We start from the raw sequence: 19,987 nt of genomic DNA, 5'->3' as shown, positions 1-19,987 counted from the left end.
CCACGGCACCTCGCCTGCGTCTCCCCGGGCTACGCTGGGGCTCCACCTGTCTGGTGGCGGAGTGGCACCGCCTGGGCACGGAGGAGGTGGGTGGGTGGGCGAGCCGTGAGTGAAGGTGGGGCAGGCTGGCGGTGGGGTGGAGCGGGGAGGCTTCACCTGCCCGGGGCAAGCCGGCAGCCTCAGCATCGGGAAGGGAGGAGGAGGAGGAGCTGCTGTTGCTGCTGCTGCTGCAGAGAGCGAGAGTGAGTAACTGCAGGGATGCTCGGGCGGGTCCCAGGGCTGAAAGCTGAACCCACCCAACCCCACCCTGGCACCTTGCATCCTTGCACCCTAGCACTTGGCAGGGAAAGGGAGGCCTGGGGTGTGTGGGGAGGGGAGGTTGCTCTCCAGTGCATTGTCTGGAAGCTGTGCCTGTGTGTGTGCAAGCAGAAGCAGGGATGGTTTGTGCTGCTGGAGTGGTTTTTCTCCTGCTTTTGCAAAGCAGCGCAGGCGGAAAAAGAAGGCGAGCGAGAGGCTGGGCAGCGGGCGAGGCAGCGGGGAAGTGTGTGTGAGCGAGGCGCCGCCGTTGCGAAGCATGTTGTTTACTGGGGAGCAAGTCCTGCCGCTTTTCGTGGGGCTGCCGGCTTCCAGGTACGTATGCAATGCTTGCGCCCCCCTCTTTTTTCCGGGAAAGAGGAGAGCCACATGCCAAGGGGGTGCCTTGTGGAAACAGGGTGGCGAGGGAGCGCGCAGGAGAGGCAGCAGCAGCGCAAGGCTGACATAGGCTGAGTCAGCAAAGTTGGGGGCTTGGAGCAGGGTAGGGGTTGGGGGGTGAGAAAGAAGCAGGCGGAAAAGGAGCCACGGGGGGGCAGCACAAGTGTGTGAGTGTGAGAGAGGATGTGTCGGAAATAGTGAACCTTTAACAGCGTCTGGGGCAGTGCAAGCGTGTGCGTGGGAGGGACACACTAGGGGAAAGTGAGAGTGCAAGACAAACAGGCTGTGTGCTTGAAGCAGGGCAGGTGTGAGCGTGTGTGATTGTGTGTGTGTGTGTGTGTGTGTGTGTTTGAGAGAGAGAGAGAGAGAAATGTGCAGGGGAGGGTGATGAACCTATATCAGTGCATGTGTGTTTACATGCAAGACTGATTTGTGTATGTAAGGAGAAACCAGTGGAATGGGACCCTACAAATATGTGTGTCTGTATGTTGTGAAACGAAAGCACAATCAATGCACATGCATGCGCTCTCTCTCTCTCTCTCTCTCTCTCTCACACACACACACACACACACACAGAGCATGTGTGTTGAAACTGGCAAAGAGGATGTGAAAAGAGGGAGAGAGGAATTTTGTGTGAGAGAGACAGCAAGTGCATGGGTGCGAGTACGAGTGCTTAAAATAAATAAATGTTAAAAGATAGTTGCATGCCTGACGCCAGAAGTGTACAGGGATATAAATCGCAGGGTTCTGGGAAGGATCGAGGGGCAAACTACAGTCCCCAGGATGCTTTGGGGGAGGAAGCCATGTTGCTTTACATGTATGGTACACAGAGCCTCAGTCGCTGAACCTAACCTACCTCAAGGGCAGGTTGTGTGTGTGGGAGAACCACACACGCCACCTTGAAGTCCTCAGGAGGATAAATAACTAACTAGAGGGCAGCAAGGGAGAAACACCATATAGTGATTAAAAAACAACAGCACATGGAGATTGTGAATACATGGAGACACCGATTTCTTTCCACACATCTGCATCTGAAATGTGGTGGCATCCCATGAAGTCCTACTCAGGGCAGACCTGCTGGAATCAATGGGTTTAAGTTAGTTGTGGGCATTGATTTCAATGGGGCTACTCTGAGTAGGACTTACTTGGACACAACCAAGGGCCTGTAGAATCCAGCATCCTGTTCTCACAGCGGCCAACTAGATTCCTTCAGGAAAACCAAGTGCCTTCCCCTCACTGTTACTCATAAGGACGTAATAAGAGCCTGGCAGCTGGATGAGGCCAAAGGCCCATCTAGCCCAGCATCCTGTTCTCACAGTGGCCAAACAGATGCCCCAGTGCCAAGCCTGCAAGCAGGGCCTGAGCGCAACATCAGTTGTCCTCTCCTGTGATTCCCAACAACTGGGAAGGGATTCCATATTTTAACTAGACATCAACCTAAGCCTGCAATCAGCTCCCACCTGCCTGCCCTCTTCACTTCCAACCAAGCAGGGGGTGGGCCTGCTCATGGTAGGCTCTGGCGCCACCTGCTGTTGAGCTCCCAGTCTTCCACCCTACCAGTCCTAGTGGGCTACAACCTGGTCACCACTGGTCCATTGAGTTCAGCACTCTCTAAACTGACTGGCAGCATCTCTCTCCCATGTTTCAGACTGGGGTCTTTTATGGCCTTGGCTGGGGACTTTGAGGACTGAACCTGGGACCTTCTTCATGCAAGGCAGATGCTCTACCCTTGAGCTGCCGCCCTTCCTGTTTTGTATGGGTGCAAATGAGTGATATCTGGAGTAGGTATGTAAGAGCGATGGTGAGATGGGAGTAAGGGATGTACAGTGCTACCTCAGGTTACATACGCTTCAGGTTACATACGCTTCAGGTTACAGACTCTGCTAACCCAGAAATAGTACGTCGGGTTAAGAACTTTGCTTCCGGATGAGAACAGAAATCGCGCAGCAGCGGGAGGCCCCATTAGCTAAAGTGGTGCTTCAGGTTAAGAACAGTTTCAGGTTAAAAACGGACCTCCGGAACGAATTAAGTACTTAACCCGAGGTACCACTGTATAGCAGAGGTGCTCTATGTTATCAGCAATGGGTGTATAAATGTTATGTGAAGGGAAAATGGAGTGTAACACCTGTGGCCATATGCCTCAAAGATATGCAGTTGGTAGAGCACAAAGTTCTTAATCTCAGGGTTTTGGGTCCGAGCCCTGATTTCTGCATTGCAGGGGGTTGGGGTCCCTTCCAACTCTGCAGTTCTGTGGTTCTGTTATTCTACGGCGCTGTGCCAAGGGTGGGCCTACCCTAGCAAGCTTCCATATTGCACAGAGCACTTCTTCGGGCAGGATGGACAAATCCCTCTTTTCCAGGAACGGCAGTGGAGACTCTGTTTTCTGCTGCCCCCTCTGGAAATACATAATCCCCTTTCCTTGATCGACAACTAGTGGCCGGTACGCTGCCCTTACCAAGCAGCCTTCCCCTGGTTTCAGTGACCCCCCCATTCCAATATATACTATGGGAGAGGTAGGTCTGGGGAACAGAGAGCTGCCCCAAAGGTGTGGGGAGGTGCTTGTCCCTGGCAAACTCCACACAAGCACTTTGCATCCATCTGTGGTTGGTTGGATGTGCCTGGGGAGTTGGGTCTTGGAGAGAGGGTAGCGTATAATTGAATTGTCTTCAGTTTAATTGGAGCCATCCTTGGGATCTTGGGGGTTGGCAGGGGGCCCACTGCACCGCAGACATCACCCTCAGCGCAGTGCTGGGAAGGGCTACCAGCTGCTACAGAACACCCCCCCCCCCAAATCTCTGCAATAAAAGGACCAGCCCAGTTGTGTAGTGACCATGTCAGGACTACAATCGGTGGCCTTGAAGGTGAGTGTATAATGCCGGTGGGGGGGGGGAGGGCACTGGGAAGAATGTGCGCGGGGTGTGTGTGTGTGTGTGTGTCATAGGGCTCCCCTACCCCTTGCACCCATCACTGTGAAATTTTCCCCACTGTGAAAGAAAATGTGCCCCAGATACAGATCGGCGGAGTCTCTCTCTCTCCTCCGTCCCGGCATGTTAATACCAGACACCTTCATCCCTGGGGCTGAGTTTGCAAATGCACTAAGTTTTGGGAGAGCTGCCCTGATTTGTTCCAGCTCTGCATTTTCTGATTTTGCCGATCCATCTTTGACCCTTCTTTGGGTAGCAGCAATGAGGACCTCAGTACAGGACCCGGTGGGGTGGTGGTGGTATGAGACAAGCAGGATGGGGGATCTGTGACTTTTGATGTTTTGTGAATACAAATTTTTCGTTCTTAAGGTTTTCTTCCTTTTTAAGAACTCTTAACTAATACAGTGTCCATGTATAGATCAGGAGTAAGATTTGCAGTTTTGCAAACAGCCATTTGGGAGGGGGGAAAGCTTAAGATCTGCAATATAACTAGAAAATGAGTGTGCATTAATAGGAAGTGTCAGCTTCTGCGGTTCTTACACTCAGCCATTAAAAAACAACAACTGCAACATAACATTTCCCAAAGTCTCAAAGCTTTTTATCTGTCCACTCAGAAGTTAAGTTTCGTTGGGTTCTATGTGGCTTACTTACTCCCAAGTTAAGTGGCAAAGGACTGCATCACTCAATATTTGGGGTGTTACTCCAGGTATTGCTCCAGGTTTGAAATCAAGGTTTATTGCAGGGATAGGGGGAAGAGGAAGAGTTGAAGTACTGTATAGCAGCACATTGGTTGCTTCCGTAGGGAAATTTTAGGAGGGGCTGGAACATACCGTACCTTTCCCAGTCAGCTGCACACTGAGAAGTCGGAAGCATGGAGTCTGAATGGGGGAGCACAGCCTGGGGTGAATTGTTGTGGAGTGGGTGCTTTCTTTTCTACTCTTCCACCCAGCCTAGGTGCTGGAAACAAGCTGAGCAAAGAGATTATGGGATAGCACGAGCCCCTAACCTAGAAGAACCAGGGAAGGAACCATTATAAGCGGGCTGGATTTAGGTTTGATGAGGCCCTAAGCTACTGAAGCTAATGGGGCCCTTTATATGTCCAGCTGTCCTTTGTCAACAACAAATTGTCCCTGGTTTGTTTGTTTGTTTGTTTGTTTGTTAAATATATGCTATATGGTAATTTATGGACCTAATAGGTATCTGAAGCCATTTGCATGTAACAAATAGGAAACTACACAACACAAAACACTGTTGCTGTATGTAGGTTTTATTTTATTTGTTTTTTATCTTATATTTTGGAAATGTACACCCAGGTTTTATTTTTCTTTAAAAAAAAATTGGGGGCCCCAAGAGAGTGGGGCCCTAAGCTATAGCTTGTTTAGTTTATACGTGAATCCGGCACTGATTATAAGGGTGAGTCTGTGCTCAGTTTGGGTAATTTTTTAAAAAAGTTTTGTTCTCTGACCAGGAACAATCTTGTTTTTAAACGCCGCAGTTCCCCTGCTGTATTCTTTAAATCAGAGTAACGTTTATTGACGAGACTGCTCAATGCTAAGTTGTTTGGGTCAATATTTTTAAGGTTCAGAAATATCACGTTTCTGCTCATTTAAAGGGTTGGGAAGATATTAGACTTAGGCTGTGCACACACCATGCAGTTAAAGCACATGGCTTCCCCCAAAGAATCTTGGGAACTGTAGTTTGTTAAGGGTGCTGGGAATTTTAGTTCTGAGAGGGCTAAACTACGGCTCACATGATTCTTTGGGTGAAAGAATGTGTTTTAAATTCTGCCTGTATTGGGGGACAGGAGAAGAGAGGGAACTGTTCTCCCTTTCTAAGCACTGGCATCCTGGATCAGACCAATGCTGTGTCTAATGGAGTGTTCTGTACCCAGATGCGCCCAGCAAGGCATGAAGGCAATAGTCTCATCTGATCTGCCTCTCAGCTGGTTAGAGCATGGTGCTGATAACAACAAGGTTGCAGGTTCGATTCCCCACATGGGACAGTTGCATATCCCAGCATTGCAGGGGGTTGGACTAGATGACTCTACAATTCCATGTTTCCTGCTTCCGGTGGTTTTGGAAGCAGGTGGTTTTGGAGTGCCCTGCATGCACATTGTAAATTTAAAGCATATGTAAAGTAACCCCCCCCCCCAAACAGAAAAAATCACAGGAAATGTAGCTTACTCCTCACAGAACTATCTTTCTCAGGATCCTTAACAAACTACAGTTCCCAGGGGATCAAGTCTGGCTTGATGGGCACCAGCCACCACTGGGGGGCGCTATCAATGCAGAAGCTGGATGGCTACCTGGTCAGGGATGCTGTCACCGCATCCTGCATCGCAGATCCTGCCTTGAGCAGCAGCGGGTGACGACTAGACCCCCAAGACCCCTCCCCACTTTGTGATTAGTCGGCAGAACAGTTCCCCTGCTGCTGAATTTGTCAGTGCTTCCTTTTCCAAAAGGGGTTTAAACTAGTGGCAGGGAGTTCCAGAGGCTAACAGCAGACCCGTCCTCTGCGAATGTGTCTCCTTTTCAGAGCTAGCAACTATGAGTTCTAGGGATTAGCAACAGACCCATATTCCATGGACTTGTCTCCTCCTTTCCTCCCGCAAGCTGTCCTAGCTAGTGGCAGGAGGTTCCAGAGGTTAACAGTGTGAAGAAGTACGCCCTTTTTGTCAGTCCTCAAGGGGGCGATCCTGAGACTTTAAGGCATGATGGGGACTGGGGATTTTGGGGTGGAGCAAGGTGGACTCACCCTGTCTTCTTCTTCTTTTATACACCCCCCCCAGTGAATTATCCTCCGCCGCCTTTACCCCCCGCCATTTGCCCCCCTGACCATCATGGCTCTATGCCCGTAGTCTGCTACCCGTCCAAGGAGTCTATCTTGAGCCCACGGCCGCAGGAGCGCAACACTGTGATGCGCCGGACCACCGTTTTGGCCCTCTTCTCCGTGGTCCTCATTTACCTGGTCACAGGTGCCTTCGTCTTTCGCCAACTGGAGCAGCCCTATGAGATCCACCAGCAGAGGAAGATCCAAGCCTACCTGGAGCAGTTCTTAAAGCTACACCAATGTGTAGCCACTGAGGACCTTGAGGACCTCGTCCAGGTGAGAGCTGGAGGTCAAAGGGCTGGGGGGGGGGAACAGGGCTCCGGGACTGGTTGGACCCAGAGGAATGGTGGGGGGAACCAGCTGGGAAACCACCAAGGCAAGAAGGCTCAGAGCCCGGGGTTTGTGGGTGGGTAGGGCTGGGCGATACCTTGTTTTCGACATTGCAATATATCACCAGCTAAATATTGCGATATAGCAATATAGCACAATGTCTGAAATAAGGATGGAGCTATGTAGAGGCATTAGCTGGCATCACGGTTTTTCCTGCGTCCTGATTTTTGCCAGCACTTGATTCACTGCCCCCTGCAGTAGGCAGGGGAAAGCCGAGTGGGTAGAGTTAATGGGGGCTGCTGGAATCAAGAGAAGCGTTGGCTGGCTTCACGGTTTTTCCCACATTCTTATTTTGTATATAGTTAAACCTTGGTTGTCAAACTTAATCCATTCCAAAAGACCGTTTGTCTTCCAAAACGTTTGACAAACAAGGTGCAGCTTCTGATTGGCTGCAAGAGCTTCTTGCACTCAAGCGGGACCCACGTCAGACATTCGGGTTCTGAAAAACGTTTGAAAACTGGAACATTTACTTCCAGGTTTTCGGGGTTCAGGAGCTGAAACGTACAACAACAGAGCCGTTTGGGAACCGCGGTTTGACTATCATACACACACAAACACACACACACACACACACACACACACACACACATACACACTATGATTCGCAATATACTGCCAGGTTGAAATGATGTAACCAATATCAAAATATGGAATACCAAACTGGTTTTGAACGGTACAGTGGTACCTTGGGCTACATACGCTTCAGGTTACATACGCTTCAGGTTACAGACTCCGCTAACCCAGAAATAGTACCTTGGGTTAAGAACTTTGCTTCAGGATGAGAACAGAAATCATGCAGCAGCGGCGCAGCGGCAGCAGGAGGCCCCATTAGCTAAAGTGGTACTTCAGGTTAAGAACAGTTTCAGGTTAAGTACAGACCTCCGGAACGAATTAAGTTCTTAACTCGTATTTTGATATATTGCCCAGCCCTAGTGGTAGGACGATGATAAGTGGTCACAGGGAGCAGACTGGGAGGAGGCGATGTCAGAAACTGAAGGGGCAATGGGGCTTAGTGAGGTAGGAAAGTCTGTGAGAGAACAGCTCAAAATCAGAAGCAGGAGAGTGGGATGAGGCAGGTCGAGAGGGAGAGATGAGTCAGGCTGCTGAAGACTCACAGGGGTCTCCCCCTCCTGCTGCCACATGCTCCCCTCCCTGCTGGTCTTCTGGAATCCAGAGAGGCATGAAGTGGGAGGAGCAGAGGTAGACACACAGGCGCAGTCTCAGATTGCTTGGGGAAAACCCAGGAGAGGAAGGCACGTAGGGAGCTGTGGGAAGGCGAGGACCCCTTCCGTCTCTACAACTGCCTCTTTAGGGGCAATATTTATCAGGATGAGTTCATTAGGCCTAGCACTGCTGTGCAGATCCTGTTTTTTCTTTCTAATAAAGAGTTAACTTTGCCTACTCCGTTTGATTTGCTGCTGGCTCGCTCCTGGCAGTAGCTCAGTGCTTCTGCCTTGCATGCAAATAAAAATAAAAACCCCTGGGTTCAATCTCTGGTGGTGTCTCCAGGTAGGCCTGCGAATGTACAGTGGTGCCTCGCAAGACAAAAAGAATCCGTTCTGTGATTCTCTTCGTCTAGCGGTTTTTTTCGTCTTGCGAAGCAAGCCCATTGAAGGATTAGCGGATTAGCGCTATTAGAGGCTTTTAGCGGCCTATCTGCTGATCAGATCAGCTGATAAGCGGCTTAGCGCTATTAGCAGCTTTTAGCTGCTTTTAGCGGCTTATCTGCTGATCAGATCAGCTGATAAGCGGCTTAGCGCTATTAGCAGCTTTTAGCTGCTTTTAGCGGCTTATCTGCTGATCGGATCAGCTGATAAAGCGGCTTAGCGGCTTAGAAAAAGGGGGAGAAAGGAAAAAAAACCCAGCAGGAACTCGCAAGACATTGTCGTCTTGCGAAGCAAGCCCATAGGAAATTCATTTTGCGAAGCACCTCTTTCGTCTAGCGAGTTTTCCGTCTTGCGAGGCATTTGTCTTGCGGGGCACCACTGTACTCTGCCCGAAACCCTGAGGAGCCACTGCCAGCCAGTGTAGGCAGTACTGAGCTAGATGGATCAGTGACCTGACTCTGTATAAGGCTGCTTCCATGTGGGTGAAGGGGCCTGGCTCAGTGCTCTGGGGTTACGGCTGCGCTGGAATGCTGGGCCCTCGGTGGCTTGGTCCTAACCTTTTCCTGTGCCCTTCCTCTCAGCAAGTGGGCGATGCCATGGGCGTCGGAGTGGAGCCTGCCATCAACAGCACAAACGCCAACAGCTCGCACTGGGATATGGGCAGCGCTTTCTTCTTCGCTGGCACCGTGATCACCACCATCGGTATCTGGGGTCTGATGGGGAGGAGGGAGGAGACAGAGGGAAGGTGTGGGTATCTTCCTTGCTTTGCTACAGGGAAGCCTGGCAAGGGCTGTGGCACAGTGTTTGGAGCACGTGCCTCGCATGCAAAAAGGCCCAGGTTCAATCCCTGGTATTATCAGGTCTGAAACATTACAGAAAGCTCCTCCCAGCCCTGGGAGCCACCTGCGTGCATTTAGACACCCATTTCTTAATTTTTTAAAAAGAGGTTTTTGCCATTTATCTCTATGGTGGTAGTGCTGCTGCTGCTGCGCCCCACCGTAGGTCAGGCTGTGGCCCGGTATTGAGCCCTGGATTTGATAATCTTGTTTCATCTAGGCACACCTGCTGCTGATTTGCCACCACCACCCTCAAAGGTAACGCGGGTGGCGCTGTGGTCTAAACCACCGAGCCTCTTGGGCTTGCCAATCGGCAGGTTGGCAGTTCGAATCTGCGCAACAGAGTGAGCTCCCATTGCTCTGTCCCAGCTCCTGCCAACCTAGCAGTTCGAAAGCATGCTGCTGTGGCAGGAAGGTAAATGGCATTTCCGTGCGCTCTGGCTTCCATCACAGTGTCCCGTTGCACCAGAAGCGGTTCAGTCATGCTGGCCACATGACCCGGATAGCTGTCTGTAGACAAACACTGGCTCCCTCGGCCTGAAAACAAGAAAAGCATCGCAACCCCATAGTCGCCTTTGACTGGACTCAACCATCCAGGGGTCCTTTACCTTTTTTACCTTTACCACCCTCAACCACCTTGCCCAGGAAAGTACAGTGGTACCTCGGGTTACAGATGCTTCAGGTTACAGACTCTGCTAACCCAGAAATAGTACCTCGGGTTAAGAACTTTACCTCAGGATGAGAACAGAAATCGTACACCAGCAGAGCAGCAGCAGCGGGAGGCCCCATTAGCTAAAGTGGTACCTCAGGTTAAGAACAGTTTCAAGTTAAGAAGGGACCTCCAGAATGAATTAAGTACTTAACCCAAGGTACCACTGTAATATTATTGTTTTCCAAAATATCTGCATCTAGGGAGGACCTCTTTAGGAGGAGCCTCACCACCGCCTCTTTCAAGGCAGAAGGCGTAACTCCTTCCAGTGGCACAGCATTGCCTCATCCATTGAATCTATCCAATCAATCCCCTCCTGCTAGATTTGGCAGTCATTATGGGCAGGGATGAAGAGGGCATGCTATTGGCCTCACAGCCATAATCGCCCAGTCCACATCCTCAGGTTGCAACAACTGAAGCTGACCCCACAAGGTATAATTCATGAATGGTCCAGGGCCCTTCAAGGAGCCTGAACCAATTGTGGCACCTGGCTCAGCATGGGTCCAAGTGTTATTTTGCCCTCAGAGCGTTTTTCAAATCTCTCGCAGAGACAGACGTCGTAGCCCAACATCTGGAGGACCACAGGTTCCCCATGCTAGGCACATGTCCCAACCAATCAGGGATCACATGTTAAATGTACTTAGGTAAAGGTAAAGGTCCAGTTGTGGCCGACTCTGGGGTTGCGGCGCTCATCTCGCTTTATTGGCCAAGGGAGCCGGCCTACAGCTTCCGGGTCATGTGGCCAGCATGACTAAGCCGCTTCTGAGTGAACCAGAGCAGCACACGGAAACAACGTTTACTTTCCCGCCGGAGTGGTACCTATTTATCTACTTGCACTTTGATGTGCTTTCGAACTGCTAGGTTGGCAGGTAATGTACTTACCAAGGTGTAAAGTGGGAAGGTGGAACCTGTGGACTTTCCAGGTGTTGTTGGTTATCTGAGATAGCGCAGTTGGTACAGCATTCAACTTTTGATCTCAGGGTCATGAGTTCGAGCCCCACAGCCAGTCTGTTTATACTGTGAGTAGACTGCAGACTCTTGGGAGTTGGACGTGCCTGAGTTAGATGGACCCGGGTCTGGCTGTGTGTATAGCTGTCTCCTGCATAACTGACCTAGGAGTGGGTATATCAGGGTGGTCAATGCTGCCAGCTGGCTGCAGCTTCAAGACGGTGCCAGGGAGCCACACAAAGGATTTACAACTTGGGGCTGAGCAGAGGAGCTAAGAGGCTTTGCTTATTTTTGCTGGAGTCTGCAGGATTGGGACAGAGGCTGATCCAGGCACTTCTCCAAAAATTAAGGAAGCAGAAATGGAACAAGGGGGTTGGATTTTGTGTGTGTCCATCCTTGTGCAACATTCTGTTTTGAGCCAAGCCTCGTCCCTGGAACAATGGCAAGGGTAATAGTAAAGAAGCAAAGGTTTCTTCTGAGGATAAGAGTGCATCTTTCTTACCCCACAGAGTATTAAGGATGCGAGACCCATCTAGTCCAACACCCTGTTCTCACCGTGGCCAACTAGATGCCTGTGGGAAGCCCCCCAAACAAGGACAGGAGTGCAATGGTCCTCTTCTTGTTCTTGCTGCCTGGCAAGAGGTAGACTGCTTCTGAACTGAGAAGCTCTGTTTCTTTTTTCATGGCTAAACGATCACCTCCGTGAATTTGTCTAGCCCCCTTTTAAATCTGTCTAAGCTTGTGGCAGTGAATTCCATAAGTTAGTGGTATGTTTTGGTACAGGTGTAGTTTATTTTGTCTGCCCTGAATCTGCTGCCAATTGGATTCATTGTGGGGGGGGGACCCCTCGGTTTTGTTTGTTTGCTGTGTATTTACTTCTTTAAAAAACATATCCTGTCCCATCTTCCAGAAGAAATTATAAGCAGCTAACAAAAACCAGTAATAAAAATATAAAACAATCCACAGTTCAGTCAAATCTGCAGTACTCAAAGTATTAGCAGAAAAAAAACCCCAAACCACAACAACAGTTTCAGAACAGCTGTCAGAAGTAATAAAACAGATGTCAAAGCAAGGAAAGGTATTTTTAAGACATTGCACACACACATTCAGGCCTGTTTTCACAACCTTGAGGACTACAAACTTGCTTTTTAAAAACCAAAAACAGAATGAATATCCAAATATAAAAATTGCCTTTTTAAGCACCTGTGTCTTCAGTGGCCCACATACTTTTAGGGCTGTTTTCACAGTCATAAAGACTAGAAACTTGCTTTAAAAAAAGCCAAGAAACTAATTCCTTCATTTGTACAATAAGACCATGTGCCTATTGCAGCTTTGTTCCCTGGAGTTAATAGCAACTGTAGTCCAAAACATTCGGAGGGTGCCTGGTTGGAGTAGTCTGAGCCAGAGCGTTAGAGTCTGGATCAATATTGAGGAGCACTTTCTCTTTTCTGCTGACTCTCTCTCTGCCTCTCTCTCTTCTTCTTCTTCCCTAACAGGGTTTGGGAACATCTCCCCCAAGACTGACCCTGGCCGGCTTTTCTGTATCTTCTATGCCCTCGTGGGGATTCCTCTCTTTGGCATGCTGCTGGCAGGAGTCGGGGACCATTTGGGATCGTCTCTCCGGAAAGCCATTGGCAAAGTGGAGGACATTTTCTTGGTGAGCAAAACCCTCGCCTGGAGGGCAGCTTCTCTCCAGCCTTTCCATCACCACCTGTACATTTCTCTGCCCACCTTTATTTGCAGGGACCTCCTGCTCATTCTGCTGTGCAGGACTCAGGTCGTCTGCCTGCAAAGTCCTGTTTTGCTGGCGCCAGTGCCCTTCTGTGAACTTCCCGCCAGCATTTTTTGAGTCCTGTTTGGACACATTTGCAAACTGGAGAAACAGTTATGGGCATTTCACACAGACACGCCACGGCCTGTTTGGTTGACTTGCAGTATAAGGTTTGCCTTCCCCAATTTCATCAGCAAGAAGGGGACCTTGTGGGCACCAAGAATGCCCCCTGTGTGTTTGCAGGGCAGCATGTTGGCAGCCTCTAGTCTAGACAGGCCGTTTGGAAGAAATGCACTTATAGGAGTTGGCTGCCTCTTGGATCAGCTGTTGGCTTTTTCAACATTGACCTCTCTTCCATCCTGTTCCCTCCTGTTCTTCGCAGAAGTGGCAGGTCAGTGCTACCATTGTGAGGGTCCTCTCGGCCTTGCTCTTCATCCTCATTGGCTGCCTCCTCTTCGTCTCCCTGCCAACCATCATCTTCCAGAGGGTGGAAGGATGGACCCTTTTAGAGAGCGTCTACTTTGTGGTCGTCACGCTGACCACCATTGGATTTGGCGACTATGTGGCAGGTGGGTGCTGTGGGGCGAAATGAAGGGGGTGAGCCCAGTGGGGTGGGGTCCATTGGGATTCCCCTTTCTGACCCTGAGAGTGGTTCCCGGAGCACAATCAACCCCTCTTCCCAGGGAACTCTGGGAACTGAAGCTCTGTGAGGGGAATAAGAGTCTCCTCTCAGTGCCCATAACAAACTATCGTTTCCCAGAATTATTTGAGGGAAGCCAGGGCTGTTTAAAGTGCTTTAAATGTTTAAAGTGGGTGTGGCCTAAGACTAGGACAAAATGTCACCCTACTGGTTTATTCCAATTGAGTACTTCATTGGGTTTTCCTGATAGCCTTTCATCCAGGCATTGACCATACATGATCTTAACTTAGCTTCAGCAAGGTGGTTCAGTCAAGTCTCTTTGGACCACCTCCTCATCTCTCTTCCTCCCTCTGTACTAAGGTGGAGAGTAACTGGTTTTGGTGGTGGTGGGAGTGCTCATTACAAATTGTCTTGCCTTAAACTTTGCTCCTTCCAGGTGATACGAAAAGCGAAGAATACCTGTGGTACCAGCCATTGGTGGTGGTCTGGATTCTGCTGGGCTTGGCCTACTTTGCCTCCATCCTGACTATGATTGGCAACTGGTTGAGGGTGTTGTCCCGGCGCACGAGGGCTGAGGTGAGGACACTGTGCTTTAAGTGCACTTGATAGACCCATTGTATCATCTCCATGTCCTCCACAACCCCCATTATTAGGGTTTCCAGGTCAGGAGCATCCCAGACCCTGAGATTTCAAGACCTAGGAGAGGTTCCTGGTGATGTCATAGGGCAGGACCTGCAGATGGAGGTTTGTTGGAAGAGAATGAGAGTGGACATCCTCCTCCTCCTCCTCTTATTATTATTATTATTACTCTAGCTCACCTGAAGATTCAAGCCCTCCAACTGCAACCTGGAGGAGGCCAGGCAAACCTGGAGACTTCAGGTCAGACCTGGAGGTCTGGCAACCCTACCTGTTGCCAATCTTCTCCCTGTATTTCCCTGTTATAGTAGTGTGATGATGACTGACTGACTATTTAATTTTTATACTGCTTAATATATTAGAAATATCTTCAAGCAGTGTACAAAAAATGGAAGCAACGACAGACAAACAAAATATTACAAAAACACACTGCTACATGTAAAAAGGTTACATTAAGACAAAGTTACTAATATATATACAAATCAATATCCATTCATTTTCCTTCTGACACACCTTCCCTCTTCGCCTCCAGGTTCTCTTGTTAAGGCCACAACTCCCAAAAGCCAATGGTGTAACTTCTGATGCATACATTAGAAGCCACCTTAGATCTTAGGTCAAAGGCTGTTTGTTCATATAGACCAGTATTGGCCCAGTTTGTACAGAACACTAACCCAAACCGTGGCCTAGCATGGTTCCACAATGGAGAGGATATCCTGACTGCTGTGCTCCTCCCCTACCCTGGTTCTCCTCCTGCTGTGCTATTGTGAGCTAAGCCAGGGTTGTTGTCCGAATCTAGCCTCATGATTTGTCTCTCTCCAGTCCAGGCCAACTCCTGAGCAGCAACCAAGGTTTGTTTTAGGGTTGGGAACCTCAGGTCTGGGGATCTAATGTGGCCCTCTAGCCTTTTCTATCTGGCCCTTGGGACTCATCCTCCTTTAGGGTTTTTGCCTAGCTGGAATGTTTCCTTAAGCTCTGTTCGTGCCTCTTAGTTGCCTCGATCAAGGAAAGAGATGGATGTTTAATGTGTGTGGAAGGTAGAGCAAAGCAAAATTTACATCCATGACTCACTTTGGCTTCTGGTGCTGCCCACCAGTGGCATGTGGCCCCCAGAAGGTTGCCCAGAAGGGAATGTGGCCCTTAAGCTGAAAAAAAAGTCCCACGCTCCTGTTTTGCAGCCTGTGTTTTGTCTGGAACGAACCTGGCCTTCTCTATTGCCCTTCAAATTGCAACTTGAGCAAGGCGTCTAGGAAGTGTGAAGGTAGAAGTCTGCAGATGAAGCCACTGTTAACAGCTAGCAAGCAAGCAAACAAATAAACAAAAAGTTGGGGGCCTTGTTCCTACAGCGCTCCTCATCATCACCCCCAAACACACACACAGCGTTCCTTGTGCTGGTGGTGCTCTATAATAACTCAAAGTGAAGGCGAGAATCTGCAGCCTCCGAGTTTTGAAGCATTTCCCCTTTTGCCAATTAAAAAAGCAGATGGCATCAATTTTGCACATAAACTCATTAAGCGGCTTGCCTAATTGAAAGCCATTTCTTTCTCGCTGACCCTGGCGTTCAGACCAAAGGCAATAAAAACAGCTGGAAATGATTGGTGGCATTTTGCACCCACCCGCCTGGAAACAGGACCAGGCACAGTGAAGGGAAGTAGGGGGTGGTTAAGGAGAAATATGTACGTGTTTGCAGCGGGTCTCAATTTTATTTGGTGGTGAAGCGGTTTGCAAGGCAGGGAATGCAGTAGCCCCTTAACTGCTGCTCAGCACAATTTCCTGCCGTACCCAAGTTGTGGCTGGCCTTGTTGGACGAGGGAGAACTGCCTCAACAGGGATGCAATGGGTGTAGCAGGGCACCACACACGATAGGCATGTCAGCAGTCAGCTGAGGGCAAACAAAAATAAATAATTCCTCATGCAACCTCAGAGGAGTAGACGTGAAAATCAGCTGCAGCAAAACGACCGCTGAAAGTTGCCTCTGGAGCATAAATATTTTGCAGGAGAGATTCAAGCACTAGGAGTCAAGCGCTGAGAACCAAAACACAAGGACCCTTGCAGCTCAGGAGTGGAGCACTTGCCTTCAATGGAGAAGGTCGTAGGTTCAATCCCCAACAGCTCCTGATAGGCCTGGGAGAGACTCCCGTTCTGAAATCCTGTAGCTCCACAGCCAGTCAGTGTACACCAGGTGTGGGGAACCTTGGGCCCACCAGCTGTTGCTGAATTGCAACTAGCCATTGACCAGGCGTAGCGGGGCTTCTGGGAATTGTAGTTCAGCAACATCTGGAGAGCCAAAGTTTCCCCACACTTGATGTAGACAATACCATACCCTCTAAGTGTCCGTATTTTCCAGGGACAGTCCTGGAATTACAAAAGCCACCCCAGCTTCTAATTTGATCCTGGAATGTCCCTATTTCCTCCGCCAGTGGCACGACTGCCTAGCTCAGGGGAGAGAATGAGGCAGCACTTGTCCCGAGAGATGGCGGCGGTAGCGGCATCCCATTGCCTCTCCAGGGCTGCCACTGCTGGTCTCCTCCCTTGGGCAAGGAGAAGGAGAGGCTGCAGTCACCAAGGCTTGTGATGTGCTGGCTCTGAGGGGCAGGACTGCCCTGGGTAGAAAGAAAGGGGGAGCCAAGCAGAGCACAAGGAGTCTTGATTTAAAAAAAAAATAAAAATGCTTTGTGCATTTGCATCTAATCTTGCCATTTCCCAAAATTTATTGATTGGTGTGTGTTTCCCTGTTTATAAATCTGCTAAAGAATAAAATTTTAAAAAAATCAGCATTAAGGGTTTTTCTCAGGATGGTGGAGGGCGTGTGAGCTGGGTCCCCTTGGTGTGGCAGTGGCGGCACTTGCCCTTCTGATATGAAATGCTCTGCTGGGGACACACACACACACGGGGGGGGGGTTGAGGAGGATCAGTTGCGGGGGGAATGAGAAATGTGCCTATTTTCATCTGAGTCATGTTGGAAGGTATGCAATACTAAGCTGACTCAGTATAAGACAGAGTCCTGTGTTCCTATATCCCTTATAGTCCTTTAGAATTTGCATTTATCCGAAATTAGCAATGCAGCTCTCCAACCAGTGTTTACAAAAATGCATATAAAAATGTGTGCATAAAAATGAATATATCCACGACAGTAACATGCGAAATGTCTTGCATTAGGGGATATTGCATTAAGGGAAATAACATGCTATACTAGATAGATCTTTTAGCATAGAAGTTCTTACATATTCCTAAGTGGCATCTAATGGGTTTTTCTCCCCACCTTTCTACTTTCTGACCTTTTGCTTGACTGAATAAAAGGCATTCCCCCAATATGGATTTTGGAATTTTCTGTCATAACTACATCTCTCCCTTCCTATTTCCCTACAGATGGGAGACTTGACTGCGCACGCTGCCTCCTGGACGGGCAATGTGGCCTCCCAGCTCCGTGTCCCAAACATGGCGTTTCCAGACAAGCTGCACAGAGTGGGCACCTTGAAAGGGAAGCCGCTGTCGCCTTCGGCCATGTTGCAGCAGGGGGACAGCCAAGAGGTATTGCCGCCACTGCTACTGCCGCAGCAGCAATTGCCACCACAGCAGCAATTGCCACCGCAGCAGCAACTGCCACCACAGCAGCAATTGCCACCGCAGCAGCAACTGCCACCACAGCAGCAATTGCCCCCCCAGCTGCCGCCTTTACCACCCCCGCTGCTACCACCGCCACCGCCATCCCCGCGCCCATCTCCAGGCACTGCACAGCGTGTGGCCCAGCTGCGGCCTATAGACTACGCGGGTGAAAACCTGGCCTTCATTGACGAGAGTTCAGATGCGCTGAGCGATGGAGGGCCGCCTTCTGCCAGGTTGCCCCGCCGCATGCGCCCTCGGGCACGGCACCGTGCCAACACGGGCCAGCCGCCAGGATTGCCCATGGTCCTGCTGAGCCTGACCCAGGACAAAGGTGAACCTGTCTAAGGCTAGGGCTAGGCCAAAGCCTGTCTTGGAGCAAGTTTCCAACCTATTGGTGCAGTTCTCGTTGTTCCTCTCCTCCTGTGCCCAGCAGAGTGAAACCCAAAGCGTCTCGGCTTTTGTTTCCGTGAGGTGCTAAGTGCCCGCCTTTCTGTGTGTCCTGGCACAAACCCTCTGCACTGCGGTATCCCATTCTATGCTGCCAGCTGGGCTCTGTCCCCGTTTCCATAGACACTAGGAACGCCACCCTCTTTGCTGTGCCAACACAGTCTCTTGCTTCCAGTGGGACAAAACCTGGCATCACCGCTCTCCTCTCCGCATGGTGCTCCCCAACTCAGCCTTCCTCCTGGCAGCAGGATTATACTCCTGTTCCCCGAGCGTCACTGGAAGCCTCATCTCAACCTGTGTGCCTGTTATGGTTGTCCTCCTTTAATCTTCCAGAACTGCACCTTGTGAGTGGGTGGACAGGTCAGGATCTCTCCCATCCACTCTGGCTCCAAGCACCAGGTCTACTTCCTGTTGCATGCTCTCCTGATCATCCCTGACCCCAAGCACACACGCACAAAACTCCTCCTGCCTTGTGAGTCAAAGTAGGCGAATAGCCACACAAAGTGTGAATGAGTTTCATAGCTGTTGTTCCCTTTCCCCCAGGAAATTATGTTAGCATTGGGCTTTTAACAGAGTAGATGTCTGAACAGATGACTGAGAAGCCTCAGTGCCCCTGACAAACTACAATTCCCAGGATGGGGGTGGGGTGGGGAACCCATGATAATATTGCACCTGTACACTTGCTGAAAGTTTGTCACAAACTTATGCACCTTTCCTCCCCTGCTTTGGTGTAGGGACGGAGGAGAAATTTGGTTTAGTTCACATCTAGACGCCAACCTCCCAAACTGGAACTTCCTGAAACTTAAAAAACACAACCCTCTTTGGAGATTCACTCTCCTCTGTGTTTTGCACTGCAGTTCTCCAGCCAAGTAATGTGTAGGAAAATGCATAATTTGGGGTAAAGTATGTGTAAAAATGCTTATAGTGCTGAAAATAAAGTGCAAAAAAATGCATTTTGTTTGGAGAAAACTGCTTTGTAAAAATGTGTCTGTTAGGAGAAATTCACACTCAAATGCCAGTGAGTTGTCATGAAGACTTTTTTCTTTCTTTTTTTTAAGCAGATGCAAATGGATGTAGAAATGTGAATAACTGAAATTAAGATTGGAAAAAATAAGAAACTGTGGGAAACAAGAATTGACAGATTTGCCTATCCCTACCATGGGGTGTCTGGGAAGGTTGTTGTGGGGTGTGATTGCCTAAACAATGCTAACAACTGCATTGGGGGAGTCCCTATCCAACCCTCCTTGCAATCCAGTAATGTTGGAGAGGTATAGTAAGATTTGGGAGTGTGTGAACCCTACGGGAGCTCCCTCTTGGCTGGGCTTCCTCCAAGGGCTGTTTGGTTACATGGGGCAAGGCTCTGCAGCCACCCCAAGCTATAGAGAAGAGAGTGTGGGAGGAGGCTACCCTCATCTCTCCCCGTCTTCCATCTTTCACTTCACAAATGTGCCTGTTCTTGACTCTGTATATTGGAAACATTTTATTTATTTATTTATTTATTTATTTATTGGTCTGGTCTTCCAGAAATTAAAACCAAAACTACACGAGAAGCATGTGTGTGCCTGTGTTGTTTGTTTGTATTAATCACAAAGAGACACGTCTCCGTGTTAAATTACAGCAGTGGTGGGGAACCTCTGTCCTGTGGGTCCGTCATGGCCAACTAAACCATACCTGTATGTCCATCAGCTGATGTCACCTGGTAACACCAGGCCTACACCCAACTGTCTTAAGTTGGCCTGCGAAGTGAGGGGGAGACAGATCTGGTCCACTGGGCCAAAAAGCTTCCCTAGGCGGAATGCAAGAAAGAAGGAAAGTTTGTAGTAAGAAAGTTTGCATTTGCTCCAACTGGCCTTATATAACTGATAGCACTTCCAGGCTGTTGCTATTTGGGGGTTAGTGCTGGGCCGGCCTCAATTCCCCCCACCCCACCGAAGTGATGCTCATCGGCCTGTTG

At 49.6% G+C, this 19,987-nt stretch overlaps 1 protein-coding gene across 7 annotated transcripts; it reads left to right on the top strand.

Annotated features, from left to right (window-relative positions):
- The first annotated feature begins 10 nt into the window (after positions 1–10).
- KCNK4 (potassium two pore domain channel subfamily K member 4) lies at positions 11–19,583 on the top strand. Of its 7 annotated transcripts, none has more exons than XM_083477592.1 (9): positions 94–242; positions 2,342–2,478; positions 3,403–3,554; positions 6,406–6,722; positions 9,025–9,145; positions 12,433–12,593; positions 13,090–13,276; positions 13,784–13,923; positions 17,350–19,583. In XM_083477592.1, the coding sequence occupies exons 2-9, from the start codon at positions 2,459–2,461 to the stop codon at positions 17,929–17,931; spliced, it is 1,680 nt and encodes a 559-aa protein (XP_083333718.1). In that variant the 5' UTR covers positions 94–242; positions 2,342–2,458; the 3' UTR covers positions 17,932–19,583. The 7 variants fall into 7 exon arrangements, with proteins under 7 accessions (XP_083333723.1, XP_083333718.1, XP_083333720.1 ...); XM_083477593.1 differs by lacking the exon at positions 94–242 and adding an exon at positions 258–630; XM_083477591.1 differs by lacking the exon at positions 94–242 and having other exon boundaries at positions 637–2,478.
- Positions 19,584–19,987: the final 404 nt, after the last annotated feature.

The sequence above is a fragment of the Podarcis liolepis genome, assembly GCF_965112155.1.
Source record: "Podarcis liolepis genome assembly, chromosome: 15".
NCBI classification, from domain to species: domain Eukaryota; kingdom Metazoa; phylum Chordata; class Lepidosauria; order Squamata; family Lacertidae; genus Podarcis; species Podarcis liolepis.
Note: the sequence above shows the minus strand (reverse complement) of the source record. Positions and strands in the feature narration are given on the sequence as shown.